Below are 21,239 nucleotides of genomic sequence, written 5' to 3' on the forward strand. Positions count from 1 at the left end.
AGGACACCTATTTGCATGTACCCATTTATCCACCTCACAGAAAGTTCCTCAGAATTGCCATTCTAATTTCTGGTCAGAGGGAGCGTTATCAGATTGCCACTCTTCCCTTCGGCATCTCCTCATCCCCCACAGGTTCACTAAAGTGGTGGCTCCTGTCGTTGCTTCCCATAGGCTTTAAGGCCTGTTCATTGTTCCCTATCTCGAAAACTGGCTGATAAAGGCTCAGTCTGTGTCAGCACTTCTCCAGCATCTTCAGTCAGCTGTCTCCTTCCTTCAGTGGTTGGGGTGGCTGATAAATTGGGAGAAATCAGAGGTAGTGCCTTCCACCCACAGGCAGTTCCTGGGGTTCCTCCTAGATTTGGACAGATCTCCTTGACCATTACAGGAAAGCTAAGGATAATAGCTGCCGCCCAGTATCTGTTCAGGACCCGCTGGGTTTCCATCAGGACTGCTATGAGAGTCCTTGGCCTGGTGTCATCTTCGGCCATGGCGGTCCCTTGGGCTTTATGACATTTGCGTCCCCTCCAGGTGGAGGTCTTGAAAGCGTGGAACTAAACCTAAAAAAGACGTAAAGTCCACGGTACAACCTCATTGGACCCTGTTGACTACCGATGCATCCCTCATAGGACAGGGAGCCCATCTGGACGACAGGACCGTGCAAGGTTGCTGAAGCAAACAAGAGTTTGGAACAACATCCAATTGGAAAGAACTCAAGGTTGTCTAGCTGGCACTACTTCACTTCTTACCTCTTCTCAGGAGGGCTGTCAAAGTCCGTTCAGACAGCATGACTACGTTCATGTACCTGAACAAGCAAGGAGGAACCAGGTCTCTATCTCTCCTCAGAGAGGAGAGTTTGATTTTCCCATGGAAAGAAAGGAATCTGTCCTCTCTATCTGCGGTTCACATCAAGGGCTCTCTGAACATAGTAGTGGATCAGTTGAGTCGGAGTTCTACTGTATCAGGCGAATGGTCCCTCAATCCAGAGATGTTCCAACAGATCATCCTGAAGTGAGGTTTCCCAGAAGTGGACCTCATGGCAATCAGACTCAACACCAAGGTGGAGACGTTCTGCTCATTATACCAGGAGGACAATCCCTTGGCAGTGGATGCCCTGTCCATCCCTTTGAGGTTCACGCTGGCATACATCTTCACTCCACTTTCCATGATACCACAGGTATCATCTCCACTCAGCCCCCTTCCACGATGAGGTCATCAAGATGGGCAGCTCTCCCCCTTACCTTGTACCAGTATGACTATATACGGTCATAACTCTTTGAAAATCTTCTATGGAGTCAGCTTGTCTGCTAAAAGGTGATAGCAAGGCTCTCAGTCCACTGATCCCAGACACCCCCTGCTAAGAATAACGAAGTTAGCACAAACAAGACAATGCTGTGCCCAAGTTGAAACAAAGGGAGGAGCCAGGAAGGAATTAGGGAGGAATTAGGCTTGGACAATTGGACACCATCTCTGGCATATTGCTAATCAGGCTAAGTAAATTAACAGGGCAAAAACGGAAAATATATCTGAGAAGGCAGTGAACCCCCCCCCCTTCCCTCCATAACTCTGGGCCATTCATCACACCAAGGAACTCAGAAGTGCCAAGATCTGAGGAGATTCAACCTGACAGCCTGGAGGTTAACCAGTTCCTATTGAGATCTAGTGGACTGTCAGAAGCCATCCTGAAGACCCTTTCCTGCGCCAGGACAGAGACTACCAACAGTAACTATCTCAGAATTGAGAATATCTTCAGGTCCTAGTGCTCTTCTCATGGGGTTGATAGTTCAGACCCTCCTGTTGTGGCGATCCTGGATTTCCTTCAGGACAGTTTGGGCAAAGTTTGGGCTACTCTGAAGTTGCATGTTGCTGCCTTGTCCGCCTGTCTAGGAAAATGTTTGTCTCAACTTTCCCTGATGAGTAGTTTCCTCAAGGGAGCTGTGAGACTCAGACTGTCATGTTCTGCTCCAGTTCCCCAGTGGAATTTGGCTTCTGTACTTTCAGCTCTTTGTAGATCTCCTTTTGAGTCATTAGAGGAGGTGGTTCTGAAGTTCTTGGCATTCACTACTACCTATCTTTTGGCTTTTACTTCCGCTAAGAGAGTGGGTGAGCTTTAGGCCTTCTCTTCTGAGGAGCCTTATATTTCTTTTTTTGAGGATAGAGTCCAACTGAGATTTCTTCCAGGGTTCAGACCCAAGGTTCCATCCTCAATTAACATCAATCAGTTGGTTTCCCTTCCGGTCTTCTTTCCATCCTCTTCATCTGCGGAGAAAGTGAGACTCCACACTCTAGATCAGTGGTTCTCAACCTTTCTAATGCCGTGACCCCGCAATACAGTTCCTGATGTTGCGGTGACCCCATTCAGTTTGGAACACGCATCCATAACGGCGTGCGTTCCAGCTGAATAGCGCTGCTGCAGACAGTAGCGCGGCTTCTCATATGTATTTTCTGATGGCTTTAGGCATATCTCGCAACTTTTGAAGATTAGAAAGAGGGAGAAAATATGCGGCGCGCGCATATTTTATGTTGACTCCGCCCATTCTCATTCATTTTTCATGTGCTCCCACACAGTATAATCCTCCTATAGTCACCCGTACATTATATGTCCCCCCGCCATCTCTCCCCCAGTTTCATATAACCCCTTCATCTGCCCCCAGTTTCATGTCCCCCCTCCATCTCTGCCCCCAGTTTCAAGTCCCCCCATCTCTGCCCTCAGTTTCATGTCCCCCCATCTCTGCCTCCAGTGTGAAGCTGTACCCCCCTTCATCTGCCCCCAGTTTCATGTCCGTCCATCTCTTCCCCCAATTTCATGTCCCCATCTGTTCCCCAGTTTCATGTTCCCCCATCTCTGCCCAGAGCTTCATGTCCCTCCATCTCTGCCCCCAGTGTCATGCCGCCCCCCCTTCATCTGCCCACAGTTTCATGTCCCTCCATCTCTGCCCCCAATGTCATGCCGTCCCCCCCTTCATCTGCCCACAGTTTCATGTCCCTCCATCTCTGTCCCCAGTGTCATGCCGTCCCCCCCCTTCATCTGCCCCTTCATTATGTTCCACCTTAATGTTTAAAACAAACAAAAAAAACAAAACACTTACACTCACCTTCCAACGCTCCCCTGCTGCCCGCTCAGTCTCGCTCACTCATTTAGTTGTAGCCGCGATGTGACTTCATCACATCACGGCTACACATACAGAAGCCGCAGCACAGCGTTAAAGCAGGAGCTGGCTGTGTCAGCTCCTGCTTTAATCGCCTGTGTTTTCAACTCATCGGCGTCCTCCGATCAGTTGAAACCGGGACATACCTCCCACCGACCGGGACGGTTGGGAGGTATGTGGCGACCCCTGTGTTTTGGTCATTCGACCCCTGCCGGGGTTGCGACCCACAGGTTGAGAACCACTACTATAGATCTTGTGAGATGCCTTCACATCTATATTGACTGTACTTGTTCCTTCAGGCAGTCGGAAAACCTCCTTGTAAATATGTTTGGCAGGCTCAGGGGCCTTAGAACTTCTAAGTCTACCATACCCAGATGGGTCAGGGAGGCCATTAGGATCTCTTTTTCTTTTCAGGGGATATCTACCCCTGCATTTCTTAAAGGCCATTCCACTAGGGCTATATCTACCTCCTGGGCAGAGAATAGGGCTATGCCCCTGGATCAGATCTGCGCCGCTGCCACTTGGTCTTCTCAGTTCATTTTCATCAAACACTACAGATTGAGCTCTTGTGCTTCAGAGGCTACTGCCTTTGGGCATTCTATTTTGGACTCTGTAAGGCGAGGAAACCCTCCCTTAAGGGGATTACTTGCTACATCCCCGCATTGTGCTCCTGGTAGGACTTAAAGGGGCTCTATTTGCAAAATCATGCTGATCGAGCCCCACATATGCGTGAATAGCCTTTAAAAAGGCTATTCAGGCACCGCTAAAGTTATATTTAACTACCCCCCAGTTTTAAAATAATACCCTAAAAAAAGAAAGTGATCAACTTTCCCATCGTGCACGGTGAGCGGGCATTCAGGGTCCGCCGTCTTCTTTATCCACACCTCCTCTTCCTGCGATGTCCTCGGGTCCCGTCTTCCTCTGGCGGTCGCGAACTGACATTGCTAAAACAAAATGGCCTGGGCGCATGCGCAGTAGCCGTAGTAGAAGCAGCATGCTACTGCGCATGCGTTCAGGCCATTTTGTTTTAGCAATGTCAGTTCGCGAGCACTGGAGGAAAGACAGGACCCGAGGACATCGCAGGAAGAGGAGGCATGGATGAAGAAGACGGCGGACCCTGAATACCCGCCCACAGTGCACGATGGGTAAGTTGATCACATTCTTTTTTAGGGTATTATTTTAAAACTGGGGGGGGTAGTTTAATATAACTTTAGCGGTGCCTGAATAGCCTTTTTAAAGGCTATTCACGCATATGTGGGGCTCGATCAGCATGATTTTGCTGATAGAGCCCCTTTAAGAGAATCATTGATTATGATGTTAATCTGTTTTTCCTTAGTCCTAACAGCAGCACAAGCTTCCCTCCCTAAGTCATGTCTTTATTGTCCTTTTGTATTAACACATGGGGGAAGATCTTTGTGCCCTCTTACAGTGTTGAAGTCATGCATATTCATTTTATGTTAATTAAAAATTCTGTCTGTGCTACCAGCACAGAGAGGCAGAAATACCCCACATTGTGCTGCTGTTGGGGCTAAGGAAAAACAGATTAACATCATAATCAACGATTTGAAGAGCCCTGGAGCTGTCAGTAAAGTGGTATTCTTCAAGAAGAAACCCCATTTTGTAAACTACACCCTTCAAAGAATTTTATCAAGAGTCATAGCAAGCATTTTTTTTTTAAATCGTATTCTTTATTTACTTTTTTGCATTAGTTGTTAAGATTCAGTATACAACATCCATGTGGTGTAGCAAAGGAAAGAGCACAGAACACTTAAAGAGGACCTTTCATGGTTTGGGGCACAGGCAGTTCTATATACTGGTGGAAAGCAGACAGGGCGCTGAATTCAGCGCACTGTCGGCTTTCCCGATCTGTGCCCCGGGTAAAGAGCCATTGGTCCCGGAACCGTAGCTCTTTACAGTCAGATGGGCGTTCCTCACAGGCAATCAGGTACGTCCTTCTTCAAAGCAGCGCCTATCGCGCTGTACAGTGTGAGCGGCCCCCTCCTTCTGCTCACAGTGCTCGTCCATAGACGAAGGCGACACGCCGAAACACGCGTTGGGTGGTCCCTAATACTTTCTTTAACCTTTCACATGGGTAAGCAATCTTATCATATTTGGTCATGATTCATGTCATTTCTTTTTGTTCCCTATTAGCTCTACCACTGTGTTTTGTGGGTAAATGTAGTTGTCAGGGTCCATTTTGGGACCGGTACTAATGGTCTGTATAGTGATGCTATGTTCATGGCAGTTAGCCTTGTTTGCATTTTACCGTGTAGCACTTGCTCTTTAACTTGATCTGTACATTGCAACCTGGCCTTGTCAGACCTGGCAGTCATGCACTCTCTAGTACATGTTATTTAGCATTATTTAGATGTAAGATCTTTCTATGTACCCCTGTAAACAGTTACATGGACCTTGCAAATATTCTTAGCATTAGGGTTACAGCGGGAATTTAACACAGGGGAACAAAAAAAAAAAAATGAAAATTTTTTTTTCTGTTGAGTTAAATTTTTGAGCTGTTTAATACCGAAATTGACATGCTGAACTCAAATCTGCAGTTACTTTTCTTCTATCACGCCAAGTTTTTTCTCTACAGCGTATCTTGATGTGACCACACTAGGATATTTGGTAACGCATGCGACAAGGTGGTGGGAGGTTGTGCACCCGCGCGCGTGGTGACGTCATAACTGTCCCGACTGACTGGGAGAAGATGCTGAGAGGTGAGTACTCAGTGTCGGGCTGTAGGGAGCGGCATGGTTACTATACTGTGCGGGCGGGGGTGCAATAGGCAGTATACTGTGTGTAGTGGGGCTGCAATGTTGCACTGTGTGTGTAGGGGGGGCTGCAATGGGGAATGTGATTGTGATGGAGCAATGGGCAGGCTTTGTGCCCTGCGCTCCAGACATCCTGTGTCCTGTTCTAGTCTACTACCACAGAATAGAACAGAGCAGGCCTCGCACACGGATCTGTTTTCACGGTCGTGTGCGGGAAGCCCTAAGTATATTAGTCCGGCCCTCTGAAACCATTCCAATTTCTAATGTGGCCCCATGGGAAAATTGCCCACCCCTGGTCTAGATAGCTATCGGTTTCCGAATTTTGTTGCGAGTTCTTGTTTGTAGACAAGCAGTTAACAGAATTTATTCTTTTATAGACATAACTACTTTTTTGCTTTCCATTCGATCATGTATGCGGCTTCATCTTCTCGTCGTAAGTGCCTCAACAGCCCTGATTCGTTTTGTTACATCTGTGGCAATGTTTCACCATTCCAAGTCAAAACTTTACTACTTCTAAAACAATGGACCAAACTGACCAATAAATAGCAATTGTAGGAAGAAAATAACTCTAGTATATTAAGATTAATTTCTGCTTCAATGTCATATGTGTATTTTGTAAGATTTTCACGAAAAATGGAGGGTATCCTGTGTCTTAAAAACTTGACGTGCTCGAGAAAAACAGGGGTCATTTTTGGAACCAAGAGCTAAAAGCAAGTCTGAAACAAGTGTCAGATCTAAGTCAATAAAAATTGTGTTCCCCAGTGTAATTAATGACATACATGTGATCTCTGAACCTTTTTTTACATCTACACCCATGTGTTTTCAATATTACTATGCTACATAAATACAGCTCACAGGGACTTATAACCCAGTGCAGTGCTGACCTCTAGTGGGAAATTTCCTGTATTTGTTTATGTGTTCATCCTTGTTGTACTTACACATATTAAAGATTTTTTTGCATTTTTCCATACGTTGAGTGTTTTTTTAACCTCACGTATCTTTTTGATGTAATTTATTTCCTCTTTTTTGGAGGTTAAAAACACGAACTTAAGAGGGGTATAAACCAATTGCAGGGGTGATTAACCACATGGTATATGTAAAAGTTTTTTACTCCCCCTATCAGTGCTATGTTTTTGTTTTTTGTTTTTCATATGATTATAAAAATGGTAGTGTGTATACCCAAGAAATGTAAAAAGCCTTTTTTTCTCTCAAAATATATATTTTTTTATTACATTCTTTGTTAAAACAGTCTGAAAAGGGACACAACTTGACAAGACACAGTATACAGAGGCTTTTTTCTTTCACTAATGACTTATTAGATGGGGTCCAGGGTGTCAGGCCTACTGATCTTTAAGTGATGACATAAACCCCCCCCCCAAAAAAAAAAAACAAAAAACAAAAAAAAACAAACAAACCCAACACACACACACAACATTAATTCATTTTACATAAACTGGTGCAATAATTTCATCATGAAATATGAGAATCTCATTACCACCACTTCACAGTAATATTGTTTATGTGTAAAATATACGATATCAAGCAATTTAAAAACATGTATATAAGTAGTACAGTGACAGAGAATAAACTGTTGTTGATATGAATAGTATCAATTATTAGGTTTACAGCACCAGTCATAATGTTAGAGTGTAAGAAGAACAGCAACTGATTTCTATTTATGGCTTCAATCAGACAGAAAGAAGTCTCTTTTTTTCTGTCCTTTTGATGTGAGATATTGGTCTTTTGACTGTACATTAAACTACATACATTCCAAGTACTAGGAACACTGCTTCCAGGTGTCAAATACTTAACAAATAACAAAATTAGATCACATAAAAATATTAAGCAAAGCCAAGCTGTACATTGGCCAACAATCCAAATACAAAATGATAAGTTCACCATTCTGCGTGAAATGGGTTCAACATATAGTTGAACCATAGTCATACACATTAAGGTTATAACAGAGAGTATTAATAATGTAAGAAATAATCTGATCCATTGTTTAACAAATATCCTTTTCTTTAGAAGGTAAGACCCAATGTGAATTCCGATCATATAAATTGCAACATAACCAAATATAGAGAATATTCCCTCTCGATTTGCATTAAGAAAACCAAGTCTTGTACCTTTGTTATCACTGCCGTACAAAATAAAAGTCTTTAAATTTGTTGTTTCCAGAACTATCTGATAACTCATGATAATGACAGTAGCCACAATCCAGATACTTTGGGATGAAATTAAAGTTAATAGAATTGTCGAACAGACCCTGACAGCTGCTAATGTGAAAAAAAAGTTCCAATGAACACCATATTCTGAAACATGTTCGTGATAATCCAACGATTTTACGCTGGCAAGTCGCCCAAGTCCAAGCAGAACTAGTGGCCACACCGAAATAAACTGTTTTTTCACTCTGTCAAATGTAAAAGTTTTTATTTCATGTTGGGACCTAGCTTCTAAGGAAACCAGGGCATTTGCAAAAGTAAAACATCCCACACCAAAATCCATTACGCCTGTACCGTATGTTTCTGTTTTAGCATAACGCCTTGGAAACACAGGAAAATCCACAGCTAAAATCGAAATAGCAGTAAGCAAATTAATAAAAACACGAAGAGTTGTAACAGATGGTACATTCTGGTCTTCAATCTGAGTTTTTAAAAAGGATTTGAAGATACTTAGTAGAGATGTGTTTTTGTAAGAAATCCTGTTCCGGTATATTATGTAAAATCCCAAAATACACATTATTGAAATTGATATAATCACTGGAAAAAGAAAATCAGAGAAGACTGTACAGGACAATACATGTGGAAGAACTAACACTAAAAAATCAAGAAATAAGCAATATTTCCAAGAATAAATTATTTTACCAAATTTCTGATGAATAGAAATGAGTATCAGACCCCTGCAAAGAATGCAGAGAGGGGTTAAACTTAAGCCTAATGAGATTTCTGTTATGCTGGTTCCATTGAGATTTCTTACAAATGATTCTTTTAGGTGCTTTTCCGACATCTGTGATAAAAAAAAAAAAAAAAAAAGTAGTAATTGTCACAATTTAATTCTCAATATTTGAAATTAAATAGTCTTATTTTATTACACACACACCTTATTTCTTGGACTATAAGATACACTCTTTTCTCCCCCTACGCCAAATTAAAAAAAAAAGGCAGGGTGGGGTGTTGTTATGGGGCCCACGGGCAGCTGGAGTGTGAGGCCATCATGAGAAACCACTATGAGAAGCATATTGTACTGTGTGGCGGCTAGGCACATTAGGAGAAGAAAGCCTGCTGCACCCTTATGTGCCTCCATCACTTGACTGGCGTGTCCCCAGTTAAAATAGGCAAATTGGCCCGTGGCCCTACATCAGCTGCAAAAATACAAATCCTATCTGCTTGGACTGGTTGGAATGATGGGAGCTGTAGTTTGTTAACAGCTGCAGAGCCTCACAAGTTGTGCAGATCCCTTTCCCCCATAAATTTATTTTCGGTACCCATCCTTCCTTTATTTGAAGAGTTCTGATTATTTCTTAACTCTGTGTCTATCTTTATACAAACACACATATATTTTACGATATAGAGAGATTATTATTATAATATATATATATATATATATATATATATATATATATATATATATATATATATATATTAGTTTTTCGCAGTTACCTTTTCCAACAAGAGTTCTGGATACCTTGTTTTTCGTTGCCACGCTTTATTTATCCTGGACAAGCGTTACCTGTATTAAAGATGATAAACTTATACTCAATGATTCAACAGCTCACACATTAAAAATAATTACTGTGATGATGGTGTATTTTAATTCATAAGCCTTACAAAATAAAATAAAAAAAAATAAAAAAAAAATTATATGGATTTTTGTACTCACCGTAAAATCCTTTTCTTTTTGTATTTACCAGGGGACATAGCACCGTTGGTATAGACCTGGCCACTAGGAGGCTGACACGGAGTATAAAAAGATGTTGGCTCCACCTCCAGGCTATACCCCCGAACAGACAATGCGCTAGATACGATAGGACATGTCCTGAACTGAAAAAGAAACAAGACAGTTCAAACAGGAACAATAAATATATTATATATGAGCCAGGCACCATAGTGCTTGTGGAAATGGGGGAAGGGACGAACGGACCTTTTCTAAAACGGGGACCGATAAAGCAGGACCCTTTACACAGCCCTCCCAGAGATTTTTTTCCCCCTATATAAGCAATGCTTGAAGCCCTTGAGGATGGCCTATTCAGCCACTGCAGGGTCATCAATATTCTGCCCGCCAATGCAGCGAGAGTGGACTGAGTGATCAGTGAGACGTATTTAGTATACGCACTGCACCTTCAGGGGCTACAATTAGTGTGGCGTACAAGCTGAAGACCCCCCTACATCTGAAAGAAAAATAAAAAAATGATGCAAGGTAGAAAGACCCGAGTCAGGTTGAATCTCCTCCTGTGGACACTAGGTTAAAACTGAGCGCCTCTCGGACCCGGACCTCTCTTCTCTGAGCCTGTGGTGTGTTCTTCAACTCACCAAATAAAAAACTGCAGAGTAAAAATATATATTGGGGCATACTAAAAGTATAACTTAATAAACGTAAAACAATTTCATGCAGTAAACAATATAAAAGTAGTGTAAAATAATGCAAAATAATCCAACTGGTGCCATCTAAAAAATAATATGTTGACCAATTCATACACATAGAGATTGACATCTAGATCAAAATGTAACTAGTAACAGAAAATTAATGCATTGTTGAAATAGCCTGAACAATGTAGTGAAGGGAATATGTGGAAGTAGCCAGACATTATAGTGTATAAGAAGAATACCCCCAGAAAAATGGGGTATAATTTACCAAGGTAGATCATGGAATTACAGTGGATTATACAACTGTAATAGTGTTCATGAAGAGGTTAAATAGCGATCTGGATCTGTAGCAGGCAGCATGGGAATGCTGGAGCCTGTATGGGGAGGGGGATGCTGCTACATGTATGGGAGGGGAAAAACAGCTGGGTTACAGATGCAGACGAAGTGCTGTGTCAATAAAAAAAATGTGTGATTGGCCATGGCAAGCAAGGGAACAAGATGCTGTCACGTGTATGGGAGGAGAAAGTGCCATGTTGCTGAGACTGGGGAGGCGCTGCCTCAATGAAAAGTATGTTTACTGCATGTATTTGTTTATTAAGTCCCATTAACCCCTTCTCGACATCTGCCGTAATAGTATGGCAGATTTTGGGCGTTTAAATATAGCGGCTGCTCAGGAGCCAAGCAGCCGCCTTAGCTGTCGGGTCTCTGCTGTTTCACACAGCAAAGACCTGCCAAAAATGCCCACACTGATCACAGACATGAACCCATCTGGTACATCAAAGCTCACAAGGGGATAAAGTGACAGTTAGTAATTCATTTTTCATATCCCAATGTTGAAACAGCTGTGGGTGAAAATGCTCAATATCAATTTCAGTCTACCTTTCCTTCTATGTTCTCCTGATTTTTCCTCCCCACCCCCTTATTTTGCTACTATTTTTTCTTCCCTTCTTAGGGCTCGTTTACATCTGCGCCCAGGAGTCCGTTTTGCAGGTTTCCGTTTCCTGCACAAAACAGAGCAGGAGACGGAAAGCTGCAGGACTCTTTCAAACCCATTCATTTGAATGGGTTTCAAAGGTGTCCGGCCGTGAGCGCTGGTGAGCGTTTTATGCTCTCCGCAGCGAAACCTTTTTTTTTTTTCTTTTAAACGGACACAGAGTCAGACATGCAGTACTCTGTGTCCGGTTTAAAAAAAAAAAACGGTTTAGCCGCGGAGAGCATAAAACACTCATTGGCGCTCACGGCCGGACTTGGCATGATAGCTTTCCGTCTTCTGCCAGCAGAAGATGGAAACCTGAGAATGGAGATTGAACGCAGGTGTGAACCCAGCGTCACTTGACGTGAGGTTTGTTTACTGTTGTATTTGTTTTTGAACTTATATGGCTATGCTGCGACAGAGCTTTTGTTTTCCGACTCCCCCTGTGCTCCCTTACTGTTCCTTATATGCCATTTCTTGTTTTCGCTGCCCTCCTCCTCACCGCCTTGACCCTTCCTTCTGCCTTGTACGCCCATTATTGTTAATTTGTTATTTGTATTCTAACAAAAATTTCTAATGAAATTCTTAATGTTAAAAAAGCTCACTATCCCCCTTGATAAATTCTGTGATGGGCGTAATTTCCAAAATAGGGTCAGGGCTCGTTCACATTTGCGCCCGGGAGTCCGTTCTGCAGGTTTCCGTTTCCTGCACAAAACAGGGCAGGAGACTGAAACCTGCCGGCATCTTTCAAACCCATTCATTTGAATGGGTTTGAAAAGTGTCTGGCCATGAGCACCGTTGCGCATTATATGCTCTCCGCGGCGAAACAGTTTTTTTTAAACCGGACACAGAGTCGGACATGAAGTACTGTGTGTGAAATGCTCACCAGCACTCACGGCCGGACTCGGCATGACAGGTTTCCGTCTTCTGCATACGGAGACCAGAGGCTGGTGTGAACCCAGCATCACTTTTGGTAGGTTTCCACTGTATGTCTAGTTTAGGTGCTCTGCAAAGGAGACATGGCTCCTAAAAATATTCCAGCAAAATCTCTATTTCAAATGCCCAGTGGTACTGCTTCCCTTCAGCAAGCTGCTGAATGCCCAAATATTAGTTTACATTTACATTTGAGGTATTTCTCTGTTTCAGACAAACTGTATAAATTATGAGATGCATTTTTTTTTTTACCCCTTGTGAATATAAATAATGGTTTAATTTATTTTGGATATTGGAAAGCTTAATAGTTTAAATCATAATTAACCCCTTAGTGACACAGTATGTACGATTACGTCCTGGATGCCTGGGCCTTTTTTTTTTCTTTTTTTTTTTTATTTAGGAGAAAGGGAGATTCTTCAGGATCTGAAAAATGGTTTAGTATGAGGATGATCGTGACTTAACATATGCCACAGGACTATCTCTTAAGTGCTTAAGAGACCTGCATGCACACAAATATCATACATACCAAATTAACAGGTCTAGTGGGTTCCAACAGATCAGCATAACAAGTTTCTTCTGCTGTTGACATACCTTAAGAACAAAGTCCTGAGCCACAAGTTCAAGAACTTTGAGGTGATGCAGAAGAGCCTCAGAGATGACTGTCCGACTGCAGGCAATTTATATAGTGCCTCTGCCAAGCAGCTGATGGAAACACTGATCGGTCCTTTAATGCCGCCTTCCCCCACCACACGTCCAGAAATAAGGCCATGGAAGTGACATTACCACATCAGACCAGACAACCCACACCTAAGAGGTCCCCTCCATAAAACATTTGCCTAGAAATTCCAGTCCTCTCATCCATAGCCAGCAGACGGAACCCTGATGCTTGTTTACACGCAACAAAGGACATAACAGTTTTGGAGGGTATTGGAGAAGTTGTGGCGTGAATGGTATCACGCTCCGTCCCACAGTCCCGTGCGGACAAGAATTCTGGGGAGCTTTCCTGAGAGTGATGTAGTGTAGACAAAATTCTGACTTCCTAGATTTACAGTCCCAGCATGGCAGCTGTCATGGGCAGGTGAAAAGTCAGAACAGTTAATTCTTTGTTTGTGTGCCACCAAAAACCCCACATAAATAGAAGTGAAAAAGTGCTATGCTCCCCTAAATGGCATCAACAAAAACAGTTTTGCAGGTTCCTGTCATACATTCTAAAAGCAGCTGGGAAAGCTTGTAGCAGAAAAGCTGTGTTCCTTGCTGTAGAATTTTAACAAAACCCTAGTAAAACGTTTGGCTGCTGGAGTAGGGATGTTGGATGTGTCTCTACTCCATCCAGCCACTTCATCTTTTGGGATGAGTGGGGTTAATTCATTGCAATTTACCCCACTCAGGTAGGTGTGTTTGTGTGTGTATATGTATATATATATATATATATATATATATATATATATATATATATATATATATAAAGGCAGCCAGCACTAAAGTAAGTAGCTCTCTGTTCCTGGGTAAAGCACTTGTAAGGGGGTGTTCACACTTGCGCTTTACAGATTCACAGCGGACAGGTTTCAAATGGTCACCTGTGGATTGTTTTAAAAACCAATTGAAGTGAATGTGTTTTTAAATGGACAATTTGCAAACTATTCCCAATCTGGCTTTCTGATATTAAGGCAAATTCACAACAGACGGACACTAGGCGCAAGTGTGAATAAAGCATAAAAATAAAAACTGTTGTGAGTTGTGTTTGGGAAGCTGTGCAGTAGGCCCAGCTCTCTATAGATAGGAACCTGTATTGTGGGTAATGGCCAGACAACTAGGATTTAACTTGTATTGTTTAGGCTTTGTCTGACTGCTTTCAAAGCACATAAAACTGGTTGCTGCCACTTCTTAGCTGGTCTGAACTCTTATTGCTGTGCCAAAAGTGCTTGTCTATCTGAGGAGACGACTTTTCCCGAGCTAATCCTGCCACAGTACATACAAAGTGAGAGGAGTGAGGGCCCTGCTCACAAGGGCATACAATCTATGAGGCAGAGTGGGCAACAAGAGTTAGCACTACTCATACATACTTATACAGTGCGCCAGATATGATTACACTATAGATAATTTTATTCGCAGAAATAAAACTGTATGAGCAGTTACCAGCCAGTGCCCTTTTCTGAACAGATCCAAAGCACCTAGGCCTACAAGATTATAGTCCAATAAAGCATCATGACCTGCAGGATAATGAGGTGCTCAAACAAAGAAGGGTTAGTTTTAGGGAGCCTAACTGCAGAAGGCTTTATATTAGGAATTGTGATATGCCTGCATGAAGAAATGTGCCATTAGGAGGTGTTTGAAACTGTAGAAGTTTTAAGACTTGTTTGGGGTAGTGCATTCCAGAGAAGTGGTACAACTTGGGAGACTTCTTCAACATGGCAGTGGGCGGTTCTTATAATAGAGGATGTTAGTCTTGGGTCATTGGCCACATTGGATAACTAAAGTCTTGTGGACACCAGTCTTTTGTCCAGGGCCCCTCTTCCTAGAAGGAAATCTTGATAGTGATTGTTATGGGTATGGAGATAGGGCTAATGACCCTGAGCTCAACCCCAGACACAGCTTTCCAGCAACCAGGATAACATCCTTGTTTCTCAGAATCCTGCAGTGGGGAGTAAAAGGATGGGGGCTACCGGCTGGACAATCGCCTTAACTGTGATGAAGACATTCTTTGTCACATCTGTGGAGTCCGGTAAGAGAGCTGGATGTGTCTATTTTCACTATAGAAGATCTCCAAGCTCCGGGAACCAAAGACTTTTCAGGATTATTATTTTGTTACTTTTTATTCTTATAGCTATTTGCATTGTGTGTCATATGCCTATATATGTAACACTGAACCATCTTGGTATTAGAGTATACACAAAGTTAACATTTTATGAACCCATTGTCTTTTTGTGTGTATATTTGTGTAAGTTTTCTGCAGCACCGGAATCAGCAGTGGTGGTGGCGGCGTGTATAAGGTGCCTGGACTGTGTTGGGGTGCGACTTACACTTCACTTAAACTACAAATTGACTGTGAGAGCAAGACTGAGTGAGCGAAGTTGAGTTGACCCATGACAGCCGCATTTGTGTCATGTCCTGAGGTCACAGTATTCTGCCACTTGTAATGTTTATACTGTGTCCTCTTTGAAGTTTTTCTTGGTGCCAATTTTTTTAATTTATTTATTTTTTAAACAGCGTTGACTGTATCCGACAAATTACGCAATTTTTTTGGATAGTGCAGATTTATATGTACCCAAAATGTATCTTTGTTTAACTGTTTTAAACCATTTTCAATCATCTTTTTTGAGTCCCAAGCGTTAGAGAGAGAGACAGAGACACAAAGAATGTGAATACTGTATGTTACATACCATTAAGCTGAACCACGTCAACAAATGCAAAAGATACCAGAAGCTCCCAGAGACGCCCAGATATTACTCAAAACACTGCTGAAGGTATATGGGCGCATTTATTAACCCATTAATAGGACTAAGTTTTTTTTTAAAAAAAGAAAAAAACAAACATTTTTTTTGCCTGGAAGACCCCTTTAACCTTGTCTGGGCAGTCCCTCTCATTTTGCAAGGACGTACCAGTACAGCTAGAGTTCTCCTAGAAAAGGCAGGGTCTGTTTATTACCATACCTGTTCGCTGGGGAGTGCTATGGGTGCCGCCATTACAGGATCCGAGTCTGTAAGAGCTACTGGGTAAAGATCATCTCTATAGTAATGGGCAGGAGGTTGTAATTCTTCCTGCAACTGGGGCTAAACGTATCAGCTCCAGTTACAGGTGCTGATGTCTGCGATCATTATTATACAGCAGAGACCCAGCAGATATTGCAGATGCTCAGCTCCTGAGTGGCAGTCAGTCATTTTCTTGTCCCCACAAGACAATTGAGAAGTTCCCAAAAGGGTACAGCATCCCTTCATTCACACAGTGGCAGTCATATTTAACCCATCAATAAACAGGGAAAATAGAAATACTCAGCCACTTCCCAGGTGATGTCTTAGTTCAACCGAGCTCCTCCACTTTTGTATACCCCTTGGTTATGCACAGATATTACCTCCTTCGGTTCAGGACGTCAATAACTGCATCTTCGGATAAAACAAATCCGGCACAACCAACAATGGGGAATAAAAACTTCTTCTTTATTAGAGTATTTTTCAAAGGACATACAGTCTGAAACGCGTCAGTCTGACGCTTGAACAAACTTTAATGTGTGTGTAAAGTGTCTTATGAGAATACTCTAATAAAGTTTTTATTCCCCATCGTTGGTTGTGCTGGATTTGTTTTATCCGAAGATGCAGATATTTAACCCATTCCCGACATCCGCCGTACTAGTAGGGCTGGTGCCTGTGTCAGGAAGGGGATAAATAGTGACAGTGATCAGATAAGGCTCTATTTAGATCTCTGATCCAAGAGGGATCTGGTGTTTTTGTTTTTTTAACAAGGAGTTCTATGTAAATAAATAGCCAACTGTTTGCATCAGTTTTTTGCATTGGCTAAACAAATCTGAATAGAGCTTTACACTGAAGATATGCTGACTTCTGTCATCAGAATATAGCTGTGCCATGGCAGCCCAAATTCGTACTTGAGGCAGTCAGCTGAATAAGCCCCCCTTAACCCCTTCAGGTCAGATTGGACTTGATACTTTTCAGAGTGTAAATTTGTCTATATATCAATCACACCTGCACAGATATTATTGCAACCTCTGCCAACTATAACACCAAGGTCGACCTCATTACATCATTAAATAACTAAAATTAATCTGTTGGGGAACTATAATTCCCAGCATGCCTCCTGCCCCCCTTCCCCAGCATACCGTCCCGCATATTATCAGCCTATAGAGGGCACTTGACATGTTACAAGTGCTAGACCAAATACACAGTGTACATTAGAAAAACTACTTGGATTTATAGCCACAGCTCGCCCTCAGCGTTATGGGCAATGCTTAGTGTTCTATAGCTTACCTCAGAAACAATGAGGTGTGATCAGCACAGAATATGCGGGTACAGGATTGTGACTCATCTTCTCTCATATAAACTGTAAGCGTCTAGCCCAACCAGTTCCCTCAGCTACACGCCAAACTGACTCTTCCGGGCTTCCTGCTGATGACGCTGGCCAATCACGACAGGGCACTGATATGACGTAGCAGACGGCGGGCTGGGTTTGATCTCCCAGTATGACTTCCCTTGTCCTTCAGGCGCTAGGTGTGATAAAACTTGGGAAAGATCTGTGGCATATGGATTTATAGGCACAATGAGCCAGGAGAAGTCACAGGTAAGTGACCAACCCACACTTTGGCATCTGTTTAGTGAACATGAGGTGCTTTGTCATAGTTTTCTATGGACTTGGAATTTTCTGTCCAGTAATCTCCGTGGTACTAGCAGAGGCTCGAACAGTAGAACGGCCTTACTGGTCTTATTTCCCCATGTCTGTATGCCTTTAGGTGTGGGCTTATTGATCTGAAAAGGTGTATTTTAGATATATTGATCTTTGCTCTGAATGCTCTGGTGTGAGAAACAGAAGTTTCAGCAATGGCCGAGAGAAAAATTTTGCAAGTGCTGAGAAAGTTAGCAGAGAAAAAAACCTATTTTGATGGCCCACTTGATAATATATTGGGGCCAAGAAGGGCTGGATTCTGGCATTTTATTTCATCTCCTCCATACAGAGACTTGTGTTCCTCCTTGCACTGCTGCGACGTCACAGATTATTGTGAGATGCGGTATAGTTGTGGCTTTCAACAACAACCTGTATGTGTCCATAGTTTTTACCACAAACGCAGATAAAAGTATTTATGTCTGTGGCCCCATACATACATACATGTGTAGTTTTTACTGAGCATTCCGCCTCTAAATCTGCCCCAGATGCCGCACTGATTGTTTCTGCCCACCAATGTTTTCAACAGGAGGCAGAGATCAAAGCAGGGCGTTGAAGAAATAAGCATCCTCCTCAATATTGCTGCAGATTCAGCTGCGGAGTCCACCGCATGAGACACCTAATGCCTAGTTCACATTTCCGTTCGGGGAGTCCGCATGGGGACCCCCTGAACGGACTATCGAACGCATTGGCAAGTGGTGTTCAATAAAATCATATGGACCCCATAGACTATTATCAATTAATTAGCCTATGATTAATAATACACATATCCATAGGCAAGCCCAACTCTTTCTAAGTCACCTGGTGAACGACACATTTACTAGTTTAGAATGGCACTATAGTTGCTGATGCCCAGCATGTCTCCGCTTCAATTCTTAGTCCTCAGCATGGTTTCCCTCCTCTTTCCTAGTGTACAACACAATAGCTCCTTAAAGTGGACCTTTCATGAGTTGGGGCACAGGCAGTTCTATATACTGCTGGAAAGCCGACAGTGTGCGGAATTCAGTGCCCTGTTGGCTTTCCTCATCTGTGCCCCGGGTAAAGAGCTAACATCGCCGGTACCATAGCTGTTTACAGTCAGAAGGGCATTCCTGACAGTCTGTCAGGAACGTCCATCTCCACTGCAGCGCCTATAGCGCTGTACAGTGTGAGCGGAGAGGAACGCCTCCTTCCTCTGCTCACAGTGCTCGTCCATATACGAGTATTATCAGGAGGGGAGGGGGCGTTCCTCCCCGCTCACACGGCACAGCGCTATAGGCACTGCTGTGGAGAAGGACGTTCCTGACAGACTGTCTGGAACGCCCTTATGACTGTAAAGAGCTACGGTACTGGCGCCAATAGCGCTTTACCCGGGGCACAGATCGGGAAAGCCGACAGTGCGCTGAATTCAGCAGTATATAGAACTGCCTGTGCCCAAATCCATGAAAGGTCCTCTTTAACTCTTATTCCTCAGAATGGTTCCCCTCCTGGATCGCAACATCAACATTCCTAGTTCCTACTGTGACTCCGCTCTCATTCTGAGACACTACAGGGCTCCTCTTCAATTTCCCCTTCACTGTAAATCTTGGCCTAAATATATGGCAGCTCATTGTCAGGGTGGGCTATTATGACCTAAATCAAAATCGCGATTAATTCGGCATTTTAGCTTCATTACGATTAAAGGCAATTATTTGGGTCTTGCCCCTTTTACAGTATGAGTATGTGTTAGGCGAATTGGTTATAGGTTGGACTTGATGGACTGATGTCTTTATCCAACCTCATCTACTATGTAACTGTGAATCACAAAAGATTGTTCTCCTGAAGTTTGCTCGGCGGTTTCGTTCAGAGCAAACGCGGCCAAACTGCTGTTTATACTCTTGGGTCACAACGCCACATGACACGCTGAGGCCCAATCACAGGCCTCATTTGGTCTCTGGCGTTAGAGGTGACAATGAGAACAGAGAGCCATGCTGGACTGGGCCTCTTTTTTTTTTTTTTTTTTTTTTTTTTTTTAGAACTTCGTGTCTAAAATGGTAAATAGTTGCCATGGCAACTGGACGCCTGACCGTGGCCTCCAGCTCTACCAAGTACAGAAGCCTATTAGCCCCAATTAGAGACTAATACATTGAATGTAAGTATAACACTGACATGTACAGTATAATTGCCTGCTATATAGAAATATTGCTGAGTATTTTACAAGCGATCAAGAGACTGCCAGTTCAAGTTTCCTAGTGGATTAGAAAAGAAAAAAAGATTGTATAATCACATAAAAAATCATAATAATTCCTAAAACATAACTCCGTCCAGTGTTTGCATAGTTCCAGGTTAACCCCTTTAAAGCTAAAACCCCCACGTTGTGGAAATGTGGCGATTTTTTTTTTTTTTTTTTTTTTTTATACTTTTTTTTTTGTTGCAGGTAACAATGGACGAGTACTGTCAGGAGGAGGGGGTGTTCCTCAGCGCTCAGTGTCATGGCTGAGCGGTAAGCAATGCCCCCTCTGACAGTACAGTGCTATGGCTTCTACAGTCAGGAAGGGCATTCCTGACAGACTGTCAGAAACGCCCTTCTGACACTGAAGAGCTACGGTAATGGCACTGATCGCTCTTCCACAGGGGTACTTAACGGGAAAGCTGAATTCAGCGCACTGTCAGCTGAAAGGTCCTCTTTAACTTGTTAAAAATTCTGTTAAACTTTTGAATGGAAGAAATTTACAACACTGTAGCTAATGTGCTGTAGCTTGATGTAGATGGAAGAGAAAATTTGATGAAAGGTTTGCACAACACACGGTAGTCCTGACAGTGTCTAAGCTGCCCCAATTAGGTTCCAAAGAAATTCAAGCTGTCCTGCAGGCTCAGGGTGCATCAGTGTCAGCGTAAAATATCCAGCAGGAGATTCAGGAGCACTCCACTGCTGACACAGAGACATAAAAAAGCAATAACAGAATGAAGCCTACAAAGAAAAGAACACCGTACTAACAGACAAATATGGTGGAGGTTCAAAGATGTTTTGGGGTTGCTTTGTTGCCTTTTGCGCTCAGTAACTTGACTGAAGATTACCAAAGGATTTTGGTCCTCAATGTAGGACCCAGTGTCAGAAAGCCTGATATGCTTCCTAAGTCATGGGTCTTCCAGCTAGACAATGACCCCAAATATAATTCAAAAAGCACCCAAAAAATGGATGGAAACAAAGCAGTGGAAAGTTCTAAAGCAGCAGTGAGTTTGGATCTAAATCACATTGTGGACAGATCTTAAAATAGCTGTTGGGATAAGACACCCTTCAAATATGAGAGACCTAAAAGAAGAGTGGTACAAATTTCCAGATGAGTGTGCCAGTAATTTTATCTGGCCCATGTTTGGAGTTTTGTGTGAAATTTCTTAATTTTTGCTGTTTTTTTATCAGTTTTATTTTTCATTGTTCCAATGAACACAAAGAAATACACTTGTGTATAATAAAACATGTGTAACTGCA

At 42.7% G+C, this 21,239-nt stretch overlaps 2 protein-coding genes across 3 annotated transcripts in view; one reads left to right on the plus strand and one right to left on the minus strand.

Annotated features, from left to right (window-relative positions):
* Window positions 1-7,387: 7,387 nt before the first annotated feature.
* Window positions 7,388-17,505, minus strand: PIGW (phosphatidylinositol glycan anchor biosynthesis class W). 2 transcript variants are annotated; one of them, XM_075264304.1, is made up of 4 exons: window positions 17,383-17,505; window positions 9,797-9,952; window positions 9,577-9,646; window positions 7,388-8,923 (listed from the first exon to the last, which is right to left on the minus strand). In XM_075264304.1, exon 4 carries the CDS (start codon window positions 8,921-8,923, stop codon window positions 7,409-7,411), a length of 1,515 nt encoding a protein of 504 aa, XP_075120405.1. In that variant the 5' UTR covers window positions 9,577-9,646; window positions 9,797-9,952; window positions 17,383-17,505; the 3' UTR covers window positions 7,388-7,408. The 2 variants fall into 2 exon arrangements, with proteins under 2 accessions (XP_075120405.1, XP_075120404.1); XM_075264303.1 differs by having other exon boundaries at window positions 9,797-9,957.
* The window catches only part of MYO19 (myosin XIX), a 112,541-nt gene continuing 106,360 nt past the window's right edge, over window positions 15,059-21,239 (plus strand). Inside the window, exons 1-2 of the mRNA XM_075266397.1 lie at window positions 15,059-15,128; window positions 17,616-17,692. Coding sequence (XP_075122498.1) covers window positions 15,059-15,128; window positions 17,616-17,692 — 147 coding nt within the window. The remainder of the gene's footprint in view (window positions 15,129-17,615; window positions 17,693-21,239) is intronic.

Source organism: Leptodactylus fuscus, chromosome 2, assembly GCF_031893055.1.
Source record: "Leptodactylus fuscus isolate aLepFus1 chromosome 2, aLepFus1.hap2, whole genome shotgun sequence".
Taxonomy (NCBI): Eukaryota; Metazoa; Chordata; class Amphibia; order Anura; family Leptodactylidae; genus Leptodactylus; species Leptodactylus fuscus.